The sequence below is a fragment of the Manis pentadactyla genome, chromosome 4 (genome assembly GCF_030020395.1).
Source record: "Manis pentadactyla isolate mManPen7 chromosome 4, mManPen7.hap1, whole genome shotgun sequence".
Classification (NCBI taxonomy): Eukaryota; Metazoa; Chordata; class Mammalia; order Pholidota; family Manidae; genus Manis; species Manis pentadactyla.
Window position 1 is genome coordinate 138,825,247 of NC_080022.1, and position 20,312 is coordinate 138,845,558.

Genomic DNA, 20,312 nt, shown 5'->3' on the forward strand with positions numbered 1-20,312 from the left:
TTTCCCAGCTTTCTTTGCAGTTATATGGCCATACGACTGAATCCTAACCGATGGAATTTGAGGGGAAATGATGTTATTGCCTCCTGGACTGGCTCATCTCCAGACGGCCACCGTCTCCATGCTCTCCTTCCAGTGACTCGATGCTCACAAGTGTACTAACCTCTTGGAACCATGCTGAAGATGGCAGAGCCACAAAACGGAAGGAGCCTGGGTCTCAGTATTACCGCCCCACCAACTAGAACACCTACTTGGACTTCATTGACCTAGAAGTAAAGTCCTGTGATGTTTAAGTCCTTAGATATTTTTGGGTGACCTTGTTAGAGTAGCTGGCTTACCCTAACTAATAATTACAGATGAGTAAGGTGGGGTTCAGAGGGTAAAGTGCCTTGTCCAAGACCACCCTGCCTGTAAGAGGCAGAACCCAGGTTCAGAGCTGGGCCTCTCTGATTTTTTCTAGTTCAGTGCCTTGACTACAAAAGACAGAAACCTGCTCAAACTGTAATGAAAAAAGGCAGGTGTATGGGAAGGGCACAGAACTGTGCCCCATGCAGTCTGGGAGAGCCAAGGACAGAAGTACAGTAGAGGCTCTGAGGAACTCGGGTGCCGCTGGGCAGTCTCTGTCCCTGCCTCTATTTCTCTCTCTTGGCACCACACGGTATCTTGTCTCCATTTCTTGCTTCATTTGCACCTGGTTTTCCCCTCTGCTCTCCCACCGCTATACTCAGATGATGTTACCTCTGGCCCTCTAACTCTGGGCCAAGCACCCATGGCCATCCCTACACAATCTCTGGCTCAATCCTTAAAGTCTCATGAGAGACTCTGATGGCTCAGCTCACTGTCCTATGACTGAGCAACTCCTCCATCAAGGTCCCTCTCCGTGCACCCAGCTAGGGCAAGAGATTATATGGGCAGCCCAGGCTGCCTCCCAGGTATCCCTCTTCAGCCCTAAGCATACAGCTGCCCTTAGACACGTCCAGCTGGAGTCCCTCAGGCCCCTCACACTCGACTCTGCTCCAGATGTACGCCTTAACTCCTCCCCACCTCATCCTGCTGTTCCCCCACCTCAGGGCTAAACCTCTCACCCAGCTACTATAGCCAGGATCTTGGGAGTTAGCTGTGACTCCTCACTTCTTTCACCCCCAAATCTAGTCCTTTACCAGGTCCTGTCCATTGCAGCCCCACTGTACCTTTGTCCAGAACTCCTCATTTTTCTTTGGGACAACTGTGGGGGCCTCTCAGCCTCTGCTCTCTCCTTCAAAGGCTTCATGGGGAAGCTTTTCTAGAAGGCAAATCTGACCCCATCTCTTCTTTGCTTAAAAACTCTTTAGGACAAAATCCAGGCCATTATATGGGCAGCCAAAGTTTTCATGTCCTAGCGCTCTCTCTGATCTATCCTCCTGATCCCTATGCTCATGCTCCTCATGATCTAGCCATGCTTAGGGACTGAATCACTGCCTTCAGCACCTGGCTGAGGTTTCCCACTTTCAACTCGTGTTTTTTTTTTTCTGCCTGAAACACCCACTTCTTCATATGTCCAAATCCTTCCAGGGAAGACCTACCTTTCCCTCATCCTGGCCCCCTCAGGTGAGGCTGGTAGGCCCCCTGCTAGAGAGGTGATAAGTTTTGCCACCAACCGTCCTTTGGGGGAGCCAGAAAGAGCTGGGACTGGGTGCCAGGCCTGGAGCTCTCAATCCATGGCAGCTGGGGGGTGGGGAGAATCGGCCTGTACCCTTTGGGCAGCATGCCTGTGGTATGTCCCCCTGGCCCCTGGCTGTTTGTCCAGGTGTAGATAAAGCAGTGATGGGCTGGACCATTTGGTCCAACCAGTCCTCACTGACCGTCTCTAGGCTCAAGGAGACATATTGCGGGGGAGACAGGGGAGGGGACCACCGCCCTGTCCTGGGAGGAGGAGATCAGGAGCTGGGGGTTACACGGGATCTCAGCAGGACTCAGCAGCCCACTTCTAGGCTGGAAGCTGGGGCTGCTGTATGTTGGGGGAGGGATGTGAGGGCAGTTATAGGATCTGGGACGGCTTTCTGGCTGCAGAGGCCCTGTATGGGTTGAGGTTTGAACAGACAGCTGAGTGGGCTCAACCCTCGAATCTATGAACCTGTGAGGCGAAGGTACATGGCAGAGGCTGAAGCTCTGGACAGCAGAGGCCAGCTTGGTGGGGGATAAGATGGCAGGTGGGGTGAGACCCGCGGTGTCTCTCAAGCTAGAAAGGGTACCAAGAGGACTGTACCCTCTGCTCCTCCTCTTGGTGGGGTGAGTGCTTCCTGCCTTTCTGCGATTCCCTTCCCTGACCTTCAGCCCCTCTCCTGCCACCCCGGGAGCTGCTGGAGCCCAGGAGCTCTGAGTCCCTCACTGAGGGGCCCTCCCACTCCCTGAGCCAGGGTAACAATCCCGAGGGGCCCTGGACGGGCCTCTAGGGAGCCCCACCCCCACCCGGCAGTTAACATTTCCTGCTGGGGTGAGGGTGAGTCTAAGGAAACAAGACTGGTTCACTTTCTTATATACTGTTTCCTTAGTAGACGCCTGGTTGTTTGAAGAATAACCAACCGCTCACTGGACATTTGGAAAAGATAAAGAAAGCACAAATATCAAAAGAAGGAAATATCAAGTCACCTCCACCGGAGGAGACGCGCTTATCCACAGGCTTTTGGGTTCCCTCTAGACCAGGGTCACCCTTTGCATAATTGGGTGTTGGGGGGCAGGAAGCCCTTCTATGGACACCTCCATTTTGCAACCTCCCAGGACCCAGGAGGGCTCGAAAGGGCTCAGAGACCCGCGCTCCGCAGCCTGTCGCAGCTCTTGGCCCTCGGGGCGTCCCGAGCTCTGCAGACCCGGGCTGACGTCCCTCCGAGCCACGCGCCCTGGGCTTCCCCACGCTCAGCACGCTCCCGCAGGCGACCTCAGTTTCCCCGTCCGCAGAATGGGCCTGCGGCCGGCCTCTGCGCCCCGGGGCGCTGCGGGGGCGGGGCGGCGGGCTCCGAGGGCGGCCGGAAGGGGAGTGAGTGCGGGGGCGGGCTCCGCGCCGCCCCGCCCCAGGGAGGGAGCCCGGGGCGCAGCATCCTGGCGCGGGCCTGGCCGCCGCCGCCACTGCCGTCGGGGAAGGTTCCAGCGCGGACATGGCCTTGCGCGGCGCTCTCCCGGGCCCGAGCCTCCCACGCCCGGCGCAGTAGCCCCGCGAAGAGGCTGCCTCGACGGTGCCCACGGCGCAGAAGGCCGGGTGGGCGGCATGGAGGCGGCGCACCTGCTCCCGGCTGCGGAAGTGCTGCGCCGCTTCTCGGTGACTGCCGAGGTGGGCCTGAGCCCCGCGCAGGTGACCGGCGCGCGGGAGCGCTATGGCCCCAACGGTGAGAGCGCGGGCGGCCGGGGGAGGGAGCAGGGGCCGAGCGCGCGCAGTCTCAGTTTCCCCCTGCTCCGCGGCAGCGGAGCCGTCCTTTCCCCTTCTAGCTCTCGGTCCCCGCGGCCGGGCAGGAAGCGAGGGCTCCGGAAACCTCTGCAGATGCTTTTGAGCCATCCGGCTGCGCGGCGCGGCGGCTGCCTTCGCTGGGGCGCGGGGGTGAGGCGGGTTCCGGGTTCCGACAACGGACGCCTGGCTCCCGGTGCCCGCTCTTCTCCCTCCGGGGCCAGGGACCTGTGCGGTGCTTCCGCGCCTCCCACCTCCACCCGCGTCCCATCCACTTCGGCAAGCCGTGGGCTCCGCCCCCACCCCCACCCCATCTGGCTGTCAGCGCTGCATCCCGGCGCCGCACGGGCAACCTGCCCATCGTGCAGGTGCACCCCTGAGGTCAGCTGGTGAGGGACCAGCCAGGGACTCTGAGGTCCAGCTTCCCAGCTGACCCTGAAGGTCTCTCCCCAGGGCTCAATAAAATGCCCAGAAGGTGCTGCTTGTCAGCTGGCGGCTTGGTGCCCTCACCCCCACCCCCAGGTCTTCCTCTTTTCTGCCACCCAAGGCGGATGTGGCTGGCGGGAGCTGGTGGGGGCTTTGAACAGCTGAGGCGGGGGACCCACCTCCCTGGGGGTGGCAGACTCAAGGCCTCATGCAGAGAGTTGCCTGGGGAGGCCTTTCCCTCCTGGGGGACCTGGAATGGCGCCTGCCCATTCGTGGGCAGGCAGGAAGCCTGCCCTGCTGTTACTGTTTGAGTGGGAGAGGTATCATTTCTTCCTCATCTTCCAAGGAGTGTGGCATTCTCCATTTGCCAAAAGGCACGGGAAGTGCCAGGTACTGTCCAGATGTGGCCCTGGCACATATGAAGGACCTGCGAGGTTGGAAAATGTAGAAGAGCCCCTCCCCAAGTTGCTTCCAGGAAGGACTTGCTACCCCCTTCATCCACCCCAGGGCACCAGGCAGAGTGTTAGGGGTCCAGAGAGAAATGACCCCTCCATCCCCAAAGTGGAGCCTGGACCTGTGTTCAGGACTTGGGGCCTCACCCTTTGAGGGTCCCCAGCCAGCCAGGGGGAAAGTTCGAGTGTCTCACTGCTCAGCGATGGCTTGAAAATTACGAAGAACTGTCAGAAAGGGAGCTTAGGGTTTTGTATTGGTTTATGAAAACCACCTCTTACATAAATATTATCTTTCTGGAGCAGAAATCCTTTTTCAAAAAAATTAGTTGCTATATTTAGTTGAGCTGTGGTAGGAACTAGGGAGATAAATATTATTTAATATCCCCCCTTAGTGACTTGGCAGGGAGAACGTCATTGCTGCAGAAGAGCAGGACAGCAGAGCTGGTCCCCCAACCCGGGCATGGGAGTGGGGGGTCAGGGTAGTAAGTCTGGGGTTTCACAGCCTCTTCTGTGGGGTTGTGGCCTCTAGCTTGAGAGTCCTGATTCCCAAGGGAAGCTGAAGACCCAGCCTTTGGTTCTGCCTCCAGAATCACACAGATCGGCCCTGTTTGACAGCCTGGCCAATTCCCCTTCCCTTTCTGGCCCCCATGTCTTCATCGGTCCAGCAGGAGGGACTGACCAGGAAGGAGGGAGCCTCTTGTTCTCTCCCATGTTGCTTTATCTGAGTGAGGGGATTTGGGTGCCCTGGCCACTGAGCATCTGTGTGGGGTGATGGGTGAGGATGTTGGTGTGGTGTGCAGGTCCACAGAGATGTGGATGTGCATTGAGGGAGTGGTAGGAGTCGGTCAGCACTGGGCCTCCCTGGTTCCTCTGTGCTTTGATAGTAGGAATAATAAAAGCTAACGTTCATTGAGTACTTACTATGTGCCGGGCATTGCTCTTAGCACTTTCCATCTTTTCTCTCATTTTTTCCCCAAACAACTGTTGTCATCCCCACGTTACAGAGGAGGTCATTGAGGCACCAGGAAGTTAGACAGCTTCTCAAGGTCACACAACAAGGGGTAGAGCTGGTATTGGGTGCATGCCCCTCTCTGGGGGTCACTGGTGGGGTCACTGATTCTGCAGGCTCTGGGGCCCTGGCGCTGGTGCTTGTGCTCAGGTGGTGGTCAGCCAGGCAGGAGCTATTCTCGCTTTCCCCTCATACCCCTGAGATCACTGATCAGCTTCTTCCCCAGGCCCTGGAAGTCCTCGGGTGAGGAGGGGGTAGCCAGCTGTCCCTGCCTTCCTCATGCCCTTCCGCCCAGCCCAGGCTGAGGAGGGGGCATGGGTGTCCCGCAGTCTCTACCGGCACAGCCTCTGGGGTGGGGCTGACAGGGCTGAGCCCAGCTCTGCTCCTTCGTGGCTGTGTGAGCCTGGATAAGCCACTGGGTCTTCTGTGCCCTGGTTTCTTCCTCATAAGTGAGGGTACAGTAGCAGCCGTGCCCTGGGGCTGTATGTGGTGTTTGTGTACACTGAGGCATCCTTCCTTGTGGCAGAAGAGGCCAGACTGGGCGCTGGGCCAGAAGCTGGGTAGCGGGGTGGGCGGGACCTGCAGGTGGAGGGGAACACCCCAGGGACTGGTGTCCCCGCTCCCCACCCCTGGAGTGTGTGCACCTGCAAGGGCCTCAGCTGCTGGAAACCGCAAGGAAGTCATTTGCTTAAGTCGTGAAGTTTGCAAATTCTGCCGGCAGGGTGGGGGTCAGGGAGGGGCTGAGGATCCCACCCTCACACTTTAGCCTGTCCCTCCTCAGATTGAGGGAGGGGGCCTCGGCAGTATGTCAGTGAGTACGCCAGCCAGGAAATGCACGCAGAGCACTGCCCATTCCAAACCTGGCCTGTAGATATGTTGCCTAAGGGCCTAACAGGCCAGTGAGCAGGAGGCTCTTGTGAGCCAGCCTTTCTGGGCAGGTCCCAGAGGTGCCCAGGACTCAGCTTCCTTGGGGTTGGGGACGGGTGTTCCACATCCTTTCAGTTTATTTTCTGAATAACAATGTGCACACAGTACAACCTTCAAAGGGTACAGAAGGTGTACAGTGAGTTACCCCAGCCCAGTCCCCAACCACCCATTCTCAGTGGCCCCAGGGACTTTGCACATACACCCCCTGGTCAGTGATCTGTTATGAGTGCTCTATGGCCCCAGCTTTCTGTGTGATGATCATGTGGAGAGAGTGCCTCGTGGAGCATCCTTGGGCTTCCTAGAGGACTCAGGGTTTCACTGTGCGGCTGAACCAGCATTTCTTCACCCCAGCTTTTGATGGGCACTTGGGTTGTTCACATCTCCGCTTATCACACACATTACAAGGCATATCCCTGTCCCCGTGTCATTTCACACACTTGTGAATATCACTGAAGGATACATTCCTAGAAGTGGAATTGCTGGGTCAAAGGGCATGTGTATTTTAAATTTTGACAGCTGTTGCTAAATTGTCCTCCGTAAAGTTCCCCAGTCAACCTGCCCGTTTCCCACCTCCTCACAGTGTGGTGTTCTGCCCTGTGTCCATCTGACAGGAAAGTGTGCTCTCATAGCTCCACTTTGCATTTCTCTGTAGACAAGTCAGGACTTCACATGTGGACTTCACATATTTAGGAGTCATTTGTTCCCTTACATCCGTGAATGGGCTGCCCAACGTCTTTGCTGGACATGAGCCAAGGCAGAAGGCAGGACTGGGTCAGGTATGTCCTGGCAAGTGGGTCAACGCTCCAGAGAGCCCAGTGAGCTGGGGGTCAGAGGAGGTCCCAGGTGATCTCTGGAGGGTGGAGGGTGGTCTCTGTCCGGGGGGTAGGGAGGGGCTGTGCCAGGGGCTGCCTTCTGGGCCTCTCACTGCCCATCTGTGCCGTGGGTGTGGCTGCTCCAGAGATGCCAGGTGGGAGGCATGGTCCAGGTTTAAATTCCTGCCAGTGGCGTCCAAGCCTTGGCCTTATCTCCTGCCCTCAAGCTCAGGCCCCGGTCGGCAGCTGGAACTGAGGAAAGCCCCATGTGTGGCCCATGGCAACCAGGCCAAGAGGAAAGGGGCCAGGTGGGAGGGGTGGTCTGAGTGGCCTGGCTCATGGCCAACTTGCCCCTTCTTGGCCTCAGTGTCCTCAGGAGAGCAGAGATGGGACCCTGAGATCCTCCTAAGCCATGCTGGCTATGGGCCAACCTCGGGTCTGGGGGTGTGGCTGGCCCGCAGGTTGGGAAGCCCCAGGTCTCTCAGGCTTCCCCCAAGTTTTTGGCCCACAGGCCCTTGTCGGGCAGCCTTAGCGCCCCTCCTAGGAGCAGCGTCAGGCTTGCCCCTCAGAACCCGCGCCCCTGAGGCAGAGCGAGTTGGTCCGCGGCGCAGCTGGCACACAGCTGAGCAAACCCTTTACCAGGGCTTCCCAGTGCCAGGCCAGCCAGGAAGGCTGCAGAGCAGGGCGGCCACTTCCCAAGGCCCCCTGCTGAGCAGAGCCAGGTTGTCTAGTCTGGGTGGACCCGGGAAGCCAACAGGGCTGTCGGGTGGGGCGGGGTGTGCCCAGCCAGGGCCGCTCCCTGACTCTGCAAATGATGGTTAGATTGCTTTGTCAACTTACCTTGGAGGAAGACCTGGGCGAGCACTTGCCTACCCCCACTGGAACTGGCATTTAGAAGCCAAAATAGCAGTCTCCAATGTTTCCAGAGGAGAAGGAAAGAGTCGAGAAGGGGGGTTAGGGGTGCAGGTGGTGTGTGAGCCCTAGGGCAGCATTGGCCCTGCATCCGCTTCTCCGGGCTCTGGCCTGAGCTGCCGGGGTAACCGAGTAAACAACTCTGAGGCTCTGTGTGGGCCCAGAGATGACTCAGCCCCTTCCCACCCTGGAGGTGCTCTAGGTCGGTGGGAGGATGACTGGTCAGAGAAGGTCAGAGGAATGGCAGGGAGGGGCTTTTCCTAGAAGTCTGGGGTTTAGAAGGGGAGATGGAGAAGGGGGTACCCTGAACAGAAGGAGTGCCCCAAACAAAATCTTGGAGGGGGAGAAACTTTAGTAAAACCAGGGGAGGTGGGAGCAATCCTGAGGCATTGGGTATGTCTAAGATGCAGGCGTGATTCTGGAAGGGCAGGTTGGGGCAGACCCAGGAAGGCCTTGAGGGTCTTCTGCAGACCAAGGAGAACCCCTGCATGTCTGAGAGCAGGGCAGAGGCAGGGTCACCCACTCATTGAGCACCTGCTATGTGCCAGGCACTGTTCCAGGTGCTGGAACACTGCAGTTAACAAAGGCATGCTGACATGTAGCTGACACGCTGAGAGTTATGATGGCTACTGTTTTTGGAGTACTTACCACGTACTGGGCATATTCTAAGTGCTTTATGCATAGCATGTCATTTAGTCTTCACAGCAACCTTATGAGGTAGTGGACTGTTATTATCCCCACCTTGCAGATGGGGAAACTGAGGCACAGAGGGTTTGAATGACTTGTCCGTAGCCATAGAACTCCCAAGAGATAAAGCAAGATTTGAACTCAAGCTCTCTGGACCAGACCCCTTGCTCTAAGCCATGAAGCTTCTCTGATCACATCCCCTGTTGCCCCCCAGGACCCACAGGCTAGCTCCTAGGTACCCCCAGGCCAGCCCCACATCAGGCATCTGTGGGCATGGGCAAGCTCGGTCTGACAACAGTGACCTAGAGCAAAGGTTGGCTGGGAGAAGCCACTATGTGAGAGGTCCGGAGGTCTGCCATGCAGAACAGTGGCGGCTTCACGCCCCTGGGCTGGCCCAGCTGGGATCTGTTACAGCTGAACCCAGCTTCTGGGGTTATAAGATAGAACCTGTCACTGTCTGGGTCTGTGCAGCCCAGTGGATGGCACCAAGAGGTGGGCAGGGCTGGGGTGTCCTCCCCATTTAACAAACCCCATACTGACACCACTTCAAGGGGAACTGGCTCAGAGCCCCCATGTGCAGCCTGGAGGTAGTGAAGGGAAGCCAGCAACTTCTGGGGATGCCCGGGGAGGAGCTGGGAGGGTGCTCTCCTAGCCATGGGCTCCCTCTGTGGCCCTGGGATTTGGTCACGTCCGGGGAGAATTGGGTCATCCAGGGTCTTGCCAGGTTGAAACTTTGAACCAGACCAAACCTGAGCAAGAGGGCCTAGTAACCCCCAAACACCACCTTGAGGACAGCAGAGCCTTTCAGACAGGAATGATTCTGGCTGATGGCTCTGGGGTCGCAACAGAGGGGTGAGCTGGTTGATGGGATGAGGACATCCAGCCTAACAGTCAGGACATGGAACACCAAGGTGTTTCAGGTGGTCTTGGCTTGGGGAGGCAGGGGGCCAGGATGGGAAGGCAGGACTGCCTAGGAGTTAGTGCAGGAGTCCTGTGCAGAGACTTCTTCTGCAGGGCACTAGAGCCGGCTTCTGTGCCCTGTGAAGTCCCAACCCAGGCCTTTCATATACGCAGAGGGTTGAGAACCAGACTGCCTGAGCTCAAAGCCCCGACCCAGCTGTGTGACCATGAACTAGTCACTCAGCCTCTCCCTGCTTCAGTTGTCTACTCTGTAAAACGGGCGGAGTAATTGTATCCTTCTTCTCAGCTTGTTTGACAGTCACAGAGAGTAACACACTCTAGGAGTCAGCATGGCATCTGGCATGCTCACACTGATCATTCTGCTGCAGTCATTCTCTCTGTGAGCGCCTTCTCCTGCTCAGCACACAGTGCCTTCACATTTCTCTCTGCAGTTAACATGGGTGAAGCATCTGGCACATTGCTGGGTACATTGTAGGTGCTCAGTAAATACGGCTCTTCTTAATAACAGTAGTGCTCATACTCAGAGCAGCCCTTCAGGGTGCGGTGGGTGCCCCATCTTCCAGAGGAGGTCAGGCCCCCACAGGGAGCCAGCTGCCGAGGCAGGGCTGCACACATGTTCATGTGCAGGAATGGCCTGTGTAGGGGTGGGCGGCCCTCTGCTGTGATCTGGCTGACCGAGCTTCCCCCAAGGGGCGGTGGGTGGGCTGGAAGGGAAGCCATGGGGTAGAAGCTGGGTTGGGGGAGAAGGGGACACCAGTCAGGACAGGCTAGATTATGCTGCAGTAACAACCCCCAAATCTCAATGGCTTAAGACAACAGAAGCTGTTTCTCATTCACACTGTATATACGGATGTCAGTGGCAGGTATCTGGGGGCACCTGGGGGCTTGGTATCTCCTGCATCCTGTAACTCAGGCTCCTAGAGCAGACAGCATCTCACAAATTGCTGGGCGCTGTAGCAGAGAGACAAAGAGCTCCAGACATGCCGTCCAGTGTGCCAGACACTAGCCTCATGTGGCTATTTAAATCTAAACGAGTGAAGATTAATTGAAATTTAATAGTTAGCCTTTCAGTCACACTAGCCACATTCCCAGTGCTCAGTCGCTACATGCAACTAGTGGCTTCTGTATAGGACAGTGCGGCTGCAGAAGAGTTAGATTATCACAGAAATTTCTACTGGACAGCGCCCTTCTGGAGAGTCCCGCCAGCAGTTCAGTGCTCCAGCCCAGAGCTCACACACATCCTTTTGGCAACTCACACGAGGGCCGGGAAGAGCAGTCTACTATGTGCCCACAAGGTGGGGAGAAGCAGAATCATTTGGAGAATCATGGCCACTGAAGAGTGGATCCCGGGTCAGAGAGCAGAAGGGAAGGACCTGGTGGAAAGGCAGAGAACAGAGAACTTGGGAGAGGGCATTCTGCAGGGCACTGGAGCTGGCTTCTGTGCCCTGTGAAGTCTCAACCCAGGCCTTGCCCCTGCCCAGAAAAAATGCCAAGGAACATGGTGGCCGAGGGGCTACATGCCTAACAGAGGGTGGGGTAGGGAGACTGCACGAGAGGTTCAGGTGAGACTTTCAGATAAGCTCCCCCTTTAGGCAGGAACCCAGAAGATACCTGCAGAGATGAGGGGTTTAGGAGTCTCCTGCGTAGAGCACAGCAGAAGCAGGCTGATGTGTGATGAGGTTGGAAGCATTCTGTGCCGAGTCTGGGGCATGGCACAGATGACCTCTAAAGGACCCTGCTCCACTGGAGAATTGGCCCAGAATTGGCCTGGCCCTCCCCCTGCCTTTCCTGTTCACTTCAGTTAAATAGATCAGAAGGAAAAAGTCTGATTTTAATCTCAATGCAGGACACTGGAGATTACATTTTCCACGGAAAATGTCAGCTGTTGCCTAAAATAGGACTTTGGAGAAAATGCTAGAAAGTGTATTTTTAGATTATATGTTTCCCTCCTGGATTCCTGCCGTCCAGTGGGCTGCTTGATACTCTCCCCACTCAGCTGCCAGGTGCAGACCCCAGACCTTCCCAACAGGTGGTGTGGGGAGAGGATTCCCATGAGAAAAAATGCTTCCGGGCCCTCCAGCCAAAAACAGGTGGAAGATGCAAGGACCTGTGTCAAGGAGGAGGAGGAGCAGAGAGCCAGCCTGGGGTGGGCCTGACGGTCTGCACTGCTAACAGGCCCCCAGGGATGCTGATGCTGCGGGTCCAGAGACTGTCCTCTGAGTAGCAATGCACAAGAAGATGGGGCTCAGTTAGGTCCGGTTTGGGAGGAGCCTCAAGCCTCAGCAGGGCCTGAGCTTGGAGGGAGCAGCCCCCGTGTCCACCCTCTAGGGCCCAGCTCCCACCCCTGGGACTCACTGGGTGACCTTGCTCAAGCCACTGTCCACTCTGAATCTCAGTTCTTGCACCTGTGAAACAGGGCAGTTACTCCCCCCCACTGCCTCCCCTGTAGGTTGCTGGGAAGCTCCAAAGACCTCAGGGGCAGAGCCGCTCTGCCTGGAACAGAAGGAGATAAATGTGGAGCTGAAAAGTGACAGGAGGCCTTGGTGGAGTTTGGGGTCTGGGCAGTGTGTGCAGGCTGGAGTGGAGGGCCTGGAAGGGGGTGAGGTGACACTCAACCTCTAGGACCTAATCTGTGGCAGGCTTCTCGCTGTCTGGAGCGATGGCCGTGGGGTTGCATCCAGGGGAAGCCCCCAGGTGGGGTGGGGCCCAGGGGATTGGGTGTGCTGCAGCCTATTCCTGGTGGTCCCCCGGGAGCAGGTGTGTCCGAGGCAGCCCGAGCTGATGTTCTCAGTTTGAGGGGGAGCTACCTTGCCTCAGGGGTGGGGAGCACTGAACAGGACTGTGTGGCCCTCTGAGAAAGAGCAGTGCACCAGCGCTGTCCGCTCTCGGTGTGACCTTGGGTCCCTTCTCTTCCCCAGTTTGCTCAGTTTCCCCTTGTGCAGTGGGGTTGGGGGTGTTGGACTGGAGGGTCTGGAAGGGCCCTCCTGGCTCTGGTCTTGGCCCAGGGTAAGCCAGGCCACACCAGACCTTCCTCACGCAGAGCAGGGTGGGGGCGGGGTGGAAGCACGGGCCCAGACCCCCATTCTGTGGCCTCTGAGCTGTGGGGACGTGTGCAGGCCACCACGGAGGTCTGGGTGGGCACAGTGGGGAGGCTGCTGAGCCTCCTCCGCGGCCCCACTGCTCAACCCAGTTGTCTCTTGTCTCCTCATGGCTCCCATGGCTGCTGGATCCCACAGAACTCCCGACGGAGGAAGGTGAGGCTTGGGCCAGGGCAGGTGGCAAGGCCACTGGGTGACGTCCTTGGGTCATGCACTGTCATGTGTGTCCTCCTGCTCCTTGACAGAGCAAGGCCTGGCTGTGCCTCCAGGGCCCAGGCTCTCCCACTTCACATGGACGGAAGGAGCAGGCCAGGCGGTCTTGGGGTGGTCCCAGCTCTGAATGGGGCAGGTGGGCTGGTCAGGGGCCCAGACGTCACACAATGCCCCCATTCCCAGGGAAGTCCCTGTGGGAGCTGGTGCTGGAGCAGTTTGAGGACCTCCTGGTGCGAATCCTGCTGCTGGCTGCCCTGGTCTCCTTTGTAAGTAGACCCCTGCCCCATAGCATGTGCAACACAGTGGGGTACAGGGAAGCCAGCCCAGGGCAGTGCTCCAAGGCCCAGGCCCCAGCCCACAGGGCTGTTCCCTCATGGGCATCCCTGGGCCTCTAGCCACTCTACCCATCTCTGCCTTGCTCAGACTTCAGCTTTCCTCGCTGCAGCCTCATGGCACCCCCCTCCCCACTGGCCTCAGCCCCCATCTGTCCCTGACCCCCTGGCTGTCAGAGCGAGCTTGCAGAAACACACGTGTGCCCCGCCCCTCCCTGTCTCAGCACAGGGTTTCTCACCCTCACACCACTGGCATCCTGGACCAGGTAAGGCTTTGTTGTGGGGCATCCTGTGTACTGTAGGATGTCTAGCAGCATCCCTGGCCCCTGCCCACCAGAAGCCACTGGCACTCCCCAGCTGTGACAATCAAAAGTCTCCAGACATTGCCATATGTCCCGGAGGGGGCTCAAATGGTCCCAGGTGAGAGCTCCTTCCGTGGCTCCCAGTGCCTCTCAGAAGATTTGTGATCTTTACTTCTCCTCGTGGCTGCTGCTCCCCTTTGCTCTTCCCCCATTCCTGCTGACTGGACCTCTCTGGACCTGTGGTCACATCAGTGTCTGAGCAGCAGAGACCCAGGGGTGAGGCAGGGAAATGGCTTCCCTGAGGATGGATGCAATTCCCTCTCTTGCCCCCATGCGCAGCAGAGCCAGGGGAGAAGGCCTCATCTCGGTATGTGGAGTGCAGAGCAGCAGGTGCACTGGGTGGGACCCACCCTTCCCCTCTAGCCAGCAGGGCCCCTGCCAACAGTGTCTGACCCTCCTAGCCACTGTCCTTGTGGAAACTGAGGACTCTTAGAGAGAAAGAAAAGCCTATCCATGCAGATGCCTAAACAGTTGAGCCATGAGGGTGCTGGTACGCCTCCACGGTAAGATGGACGCACTGAGGCCTGTGGAGGGGATGACAAGTACCCACCTGGGGCAAGAGGTGGGAACAGGATCTGAACTGGGTCTCCTGGTCCAGGCCTGGGCTCAGGCTAGAATCAAGTTCCCCTGGCCAGTGGACTTTGAGCATGAGCCTGTAGCGAGATCACCTGAGCTTGTTAAAACACAGGCTACTCGGCCCCCAACAGCTTCTGACTTAGACTGTCTGGGATGGACCCTGAGGACTGCATTTCTAACAAGACCTCAGATGATGCTTCTGCTGCTGGTCTGGGCACCACACTGGGAGAGCCACAGCCTGGCAGACAGTGAGGCCCCTAGCTGGCAGCTGAACAACTACTGCCCCACAGCCCTGAAAGCTGGCCAGGTGGGACATGGGCTGTGGCCGTCACCACCTGCAGAGGCGAGGTGTCCTAAGCCCAGGGCTCCCCAGGGCTGTCTCCCCAAAAGCAGGGGGACAGGGTACAAAGGAAATGGTGAGCAGACTGTGGCTCACAGCAGAGTCCAAACTTACCAGCTTTAATTCCGGCAGATCCTGGCCTGGTTCGAGGAGGGTGAGGAGACCACGACAGCCTTTGTGGAGCCCCTGGTCATCATGCTGATCCTTGTGGCCAATGCAATCGTGGGCGTGTGGCAGGTAGGAGGCATGGGGGTGGGCTGGGCCTTGGGGTCTCCTGGCTGCTTGGTGTGACCTCTGCCTGGTGCCAGAGTCTTGCAGGGCCTTCTGCTTCCAGCTCCATCCCAGGCCCCAAGGTTGTCATCCCAATGGGGTGGCTTGCTGGGGCCAGTGGGGACTGACCGCATGTCTGCCTCATGTTCGCAGGAACGCAATGCTGAGAGTGCCATCGAGGCCCTGAAGGAGTATGAGCCTGAGATGGGCAAGGTGATCCGCTCAGACCGCAAGGGCGTCCAGAGGATTCGTGCCCGGGACATCGTCCCTGGAGACATCGTGGAAGTGGCAGGTATGTTGGGGGCCTCCTTCTTTTGTTATGTGACGCCAGCAAACCCATGCCTCTCTCTGGCCCTGTGCTTCGGGCTGTATATGCAGAGGGGTGGCTGTCAGATCCCTCCAAAGCTCTTTGGCCAAAACTCCATTGGACAGATAAGGGGACAATAGGCCAGGGCACAGGCGCCACCTGAGGGATCACAGCTCAGGCCCCTGTTCCCAGCCCCAGCCTTGTTTCCTGGGGCCCCTCTTGACTTTCCTGGTGGGTGGCTTCCAAAGCCACACTTAGCCAAGCCATTCTATCCCCACAGTGGGAGACAAAGTCCCCGCCGACCTCCGCCTCATCGAGATCAAGTCCACCACACTGAGAGTGGACCAATCCATCCTGACAGGTGAGGCCTGGAGGTGGGGCCCAGCAGGAGCTGGGTCAGGGGATCAGGTGCCTGCATGCGGGGCCTCTCATTTCTGATTCCGTGACCAGGGGAATCCGTGTCTGTGACCAAGCACACAGATGCCATCCCAGATCCCAGAGCTGTCAACCAGGACAAGAAGAACATGCTGTTTTCCGTAAGTCCCTGGGATGGCTGGGCTTTGGCTTGGACATTGATAATAAAAATGGTAACAGTTAGTCAGTTAAAGGAAAGAACCTCCTCAGTTATTGACAATACATACAAATTTATACTAATAATAATAGCTTGTATTTACTAAAGGCTGTGTGCCTGGCACTAAACCTTCTACATGTATTAATTTATATTAATCCTCACAATGCCTTTGAAATAAGGACTCCTGTTATCTGTATTTTTCCAGCAAGGGAACAGGCACCAGGTAAGCTGCCCAAGGTCACATAGCCAGTGAATGGCAGAGCTGGGATTGCACTCAGACATTCTAACTCCAGAGCTTTTCCTCTTACCTTCTAGGCTTATCCTGCCTTAATCTGGAGAGGGGCAGAGCTTGCCTATAATGACTCAGTGGAGAATCCTGTAGAGGGAAGAGGGTTGCCAAAGCAGTGGAGGAGGACAGGAACAGTCCATTTCTCAGCTGGGAAAATGGACTCCCAAGGCTCTTTTTAGGAAGAGTGATGGGTTCCGCCCTGGTGGGTGTGGTCTGCCCTGGGGCCTCCGAGAGACTTAACCAGTATGCTCACAGGCTGCCCAGAAACAGCCTGAAGCCAAGCCCGGAGGCCATAAGGATGGCTCAAGCCAGCTGGCAAGTAACCCAGGGCACCACATTATATGGGGCTAGAAAACCTCCCAGAAATGAACAGAAATGGAGGAAGTGATACTTACCAGAGCTGTTCTTGAGAAGTGCACCCTACCTAGATGGGTGGAGGCCTTTGGCAAACTGCTTTGGGGTGGGGAGGGGACTAAGGGGACAGCTTGGGAATCAGCAGTTGTCACTGAGAAGCTTCCTAAGGAGGACGCCCTGGCTAACTGAGGGGTCTGAAAGTGGGAGGTGGGAGCCACATTGCTCAGGAGAGAAGAGAAGCAGAGCCTGCCACCAGCACCCACCTTCTCTCCAGCCTCGGCACAGCGCGCCTGGCTGAAGGGCGCCAACGTATCAGCCTCCTGGGACCAGCTGTGTCTTGAGCCTCTGTGGGACCAATTTACAGAGAGGACACGAGGCTCAGAACTGGCTGGGCCTTACTCCAGGATTAGGGGTTTTACTGAGAATGGATGGACTTATGGATGTTTGCCTTGGGAACAGATAGACTTAAGTTCAAGTTTTCTGGATTCTTCAGTAAATATTTATGGACTGTACCTGCCGTGGTCAGGGACACTCCTGTGAGGCTGTGCTGGTTGTTCATGAATGATATTTTGATGGGTTGGGGCTGTGCTGTTGACCATATTGTGAGTATTGGCCGGATGGGTGCTTCCTCTGTGCCAGGCCCCATGTTAGGCACTGGGGATACGGTGCTGGGCCAAGTCCTCAGCTTCAGAGAGCTGATGCTATCATGGGACGACAGCAGTGACCCAGCACTGCATAGCTGCCTAAGCCTGCGAGCACTGAATGACATGGAGGAAAAGAAAGCCAAGCCAGGGTTCCTGGGCCCCGGCTGAGGTGCTGAGCAGCCTTCTTTCATCCATCCCTCTGCCAGGGTACCAACATTGCGTCGGGCAAGGCGGTGGGTGTTACCGTGGCCACAGGCCTGCACACAGAGCTGGGTGAGATCCGCAGCCAGATGGCGGCAGTGGAGCCAGAGCGGACGCCGCTGCAGCACAGGCTGGATGAGTTTGGGCGGCAGCTGTCACAGGCCATCTCTGTGATCTGTGTGGCTGTGTGGGTCATCAACATCGGCCACTTTGCTGACCCAGCCCATGGGGGCTCCTGGCTCCGCGGTGCTGTCTACTACTTCAAGATTGCTGTGGCCCTGGCTGTGGCCGCCATCCCCGAGGGCCTCCCAGCTGTCATCACTACATGCCTGGCGCTGGGCACACGGCGCATGGCACGCAAGAATGCCATCGTGCGGAGTCTGCCCTCTGTGGAGACCCTGGGCTGCACCTCGGTCATCTGCTCCGACAAGACAGGCACACTTACCACCAATCAGATGTCAGTCTGCAGGGTGAGTGGCCATGGCCGGCTTGAGGTCCCACTGGAGTTGCTGTGTGATGCTTGGCAGACTGCACTCTGTCTCTGAGCTACTGACTCCCTTTTTAGCCGGTGATGGAGGAGAGAACCTGTAGGCTGCCCCACAGTAGGAGCAGATCCAGGTTTTCAGGGGATAGAGCAACATAGCTTAGCTGGACATGTGTCACTAAGACTCATGCATCACTGTAAGGCCATGGGAGGTCACTGCCCATCTATGAACCTCTGTTGTCTCATCTGAAATTGGGTTGTGCAAGCCCTGCCAGGTAACCATGAAGGACATTGGAGAGGGTCAAGTACAGCCCTGGCATCTGAGTGAAGCTAGGCTGGATCCAGGTTCTATCCTGCTCCACCATGACTCTGCAGTCAATGCTTGTCACCAGATGTGCCAGCTCCAGTGACCTGGGAAGGGTCAGGGCAGGAATCATTCATTCTCTGGCACTTGATCCCAGATCCTGGGTTTGCTACCCACATGCTCCAGGGATTCTGGCTGAGGCTCCAGCAGGCCCGTGGGGCAGAGGGAGGGTGGGGAGATGATGACGGTTGTGGGCTTCCCACCCCTCCAGGTTCCCCCATTGCTCCTCTCCCGCCCCTGCTCCCATAGTCTGCCTACTGGGCCTTGGAAACCTGGGCTCTATATCCAAGACCTTAAAGCCCCATAGAAACCCATCAGAGGCTGCCGCAGAGGCGGGGACGTCAGCAAGCTTTACTGCCTTGCAGCCCCTGACCTGCCAGAATCCCTAGTAGGATGTCGTTTGAACAGAGCGTTACAATGAAAATTTATAAAACAGTATAGGGAAGTTGTAGAGGTCTCACATGGTGGATGATGGGCCATGTTGGCTAGAGGGCTGCCCCAGGGGCAGGGAGGAGAGCACAGGAAGGGACATTTCTTCAGCACCTACCTACTGGGTGCCAGGCTGGCCATTCATTGGCTTGGGAATGTGCAGTGAGCCAGTTTACAGGAAGCAAAACCTGTCTCCTGTGCAGAGCTGGCTGGCAAACAAGGAAATGGGCCGCCCTGGGAGGGGTGAGCCCCATCTGTGAGGTGAACAGGTAGGGGCTGGGTGACTCAACAGGCCCAGCAGGCAGGAGCTCACTGTCCGGGGATAGCTTTGGTCAGGAGGGGCCTATGGCTCAAATAAGGTGTGGGTTTCCAGAAAGAATGAGGCCAGAAACTCATCCTCTTGAAAGGAAAAGAAGAGCAACTGGACCCTGATCCCACTTTTTTCATGTTACTAATGGAGAAACTGAAGCCCAGTTCCTCAGCCAGGAGTCCCTTCCTGCCCAGCCCAGGGCTCTGTCAAGCTGGGAGCTGCCCCTAGAACACTGCAGAATCTGCCATAAACCTCCTGGGTGCAGAGCAAATGGTCAAGCCTGAGCTGGGCACACCTGGACAGAGCAGAGACCCCGCCACAGCCTGGACTGTGCTCTTACACTGCTCCTGGGAGACCCTGGCGGGAGGAAAGGCCGGTGGCTGGGGGGCCCCTAGGACCCCAACCCTAGGGTCAGGCGGTATCAGACTGGCTGCCCAAGGAATGAGACCTGAGCATGCCTCGCGCTCCGCAGATGTTCGTGATAGCTGAGGCTGAAGCGGGCTCCTGCCAGTTACACGAGTTCACCATCTCAGGCACTACGTACGCTCCTGAAGGCGAAGTGTGAGTGCTGGGAGAGGGGGCGCGGGTGGGGCGGGGCTTAGTGCTGGGCGGGGCTATAGGGACATTTTTCAGTGGGCGAGGCTTCCCGGGGGCGGGACCAAGAGGCTGGTCACCTAGGAGCCAAGGTCCTTGCACTGACTTCCGGGGCTCTGCAGGCGGCAGGGGGAGCGGCGTGTGCGTTGCGGGCAGTTCGATGGGCTGGTGGAGCTGGCGACCATCTGTGCCCTGTGCAATGACTCGGCGCTGGACTACAACGAGGTGGGCTCCCTCGCACCCTTTCATGACCTCCCTAGTATCCAGGCGCCCAGGACAGCCCCTTCTCCCAGAGACTCGAAGCCCCCAGGGCTGCTGGTCTGCGCCCCTTAGGAATGCCACACCCTAGGAGCACTGCCATGCCGCACGCCCCCCACTGCCACTCCTTCCTCGGACTGGCTTCGGAACCCTGTCCTGGGGCTCTTGGGCTGTGGAGGACTGTAATGTAAGGGGCTGAAGGGCCAGGGGGGAAGGAACTGGGGGAGTGGGGGTACGACTAGAGAGGGAGTTTTAAGCAGAAGGCACAGCCCAGGAAAGGCCCATGGCTGATGTGATGTAGGCATTGATTGCAATGGGATGGAGCAGGCAGGAAGATCCGCCCTGAAGGGACGGACTTGTCCAGCCAGGTCCCGTGCCAACCCGAGTGTGTAGACAGCAAGCAAAGGGTTTTGAGTGGGGGGTGGTGATGCGGTCAGATTTGCGTTTACAAAAGATCTGTGTGGAGGACAGAACAGGGCAGGGCTGGGGCCAGGTCAGAGAGATGCCAGCTGATGCCTGGTTGGGCCTCAGGGGTTGGAGAGAGATTGAAGAGCCAGAAAACCTGGGACTTGGTGACTGGTTAGGTGAGAGATGGGAAGGAGGTCAGGGGAGCTCCTGGTTGCTGTCCTGGCTGGGACTGTCACTGGACTGGCAAATATGGGGAGAGGGAGAGGTGGCTGAGGGTCCCCAAGGAACAAAGTCCAGTCAGCAGCAGTGGGATGTGAGGGCCTGGTGCTCAGGGGAGTGGTCCTGGCCTG

General features: G+C 57.5%; 1 protein-coding gene across 4 annotated transcripts in view; it reads left to right on the top strand.

The window, feature by feature from the left end:
• Window positions 1–3,047: 3,047 nt before the first annotated feature.
• Window positions 3,048–20,312, top strand: part of ATP2A3 (ATPase sarcoplasmic/endoplasmic reticulum Ca2+ transporting 3) — a 32,423-nt gene continuing 15,158 nt past the window's right edge. The window contains exons 1-10 of one of the 4 annotated variants that reach the window (XM_057501021.1): window positions 3,048–3,356; window positions 12,795–12,812; window positions 13,053–13,135; window positions 14,612–14,716; window positions 14,903–15,041; window positions 15,337–15,417; window positions 15,507–15,592; window positions 17,121–17,585; window positions 19,175–19,263; window positions 19,419–19,521. In XM_057501021.1, coding sequence (XP_057357004.1) covers window positions 3,239–3,356; window positions 12,795–12,812; window positions 13,053–13,135; window positions 14,612–14,716; window positions 14,903–15,041; window positions 15,337–15,417; window positions 15,507–15,592; window positions 17,121–17,585; window positions 19,175–19,263; window positions 19,419–19,521 — 1,287 coding nt within the window. In that variant the 5' untranslated portion in view covers window positions 3,048–3,238. The remainder of the gene's footprint in view (window positions 3,357–12,794; window positions 12,813–13,052; window positions 13,136–14,611; window positions 14,717–14,902; window positions 15,042–15,336; window positions 15,418–15,506; window positions 15,593–17,120; window positions 17,586–19,174; window positions 19,264–19,418; window positions 19,522–20,312) is intronic. The other 3 variants (XM_036887116.2, XM_036887106.2, XM_057501020.1) reach the window with 3 other exon arrangements.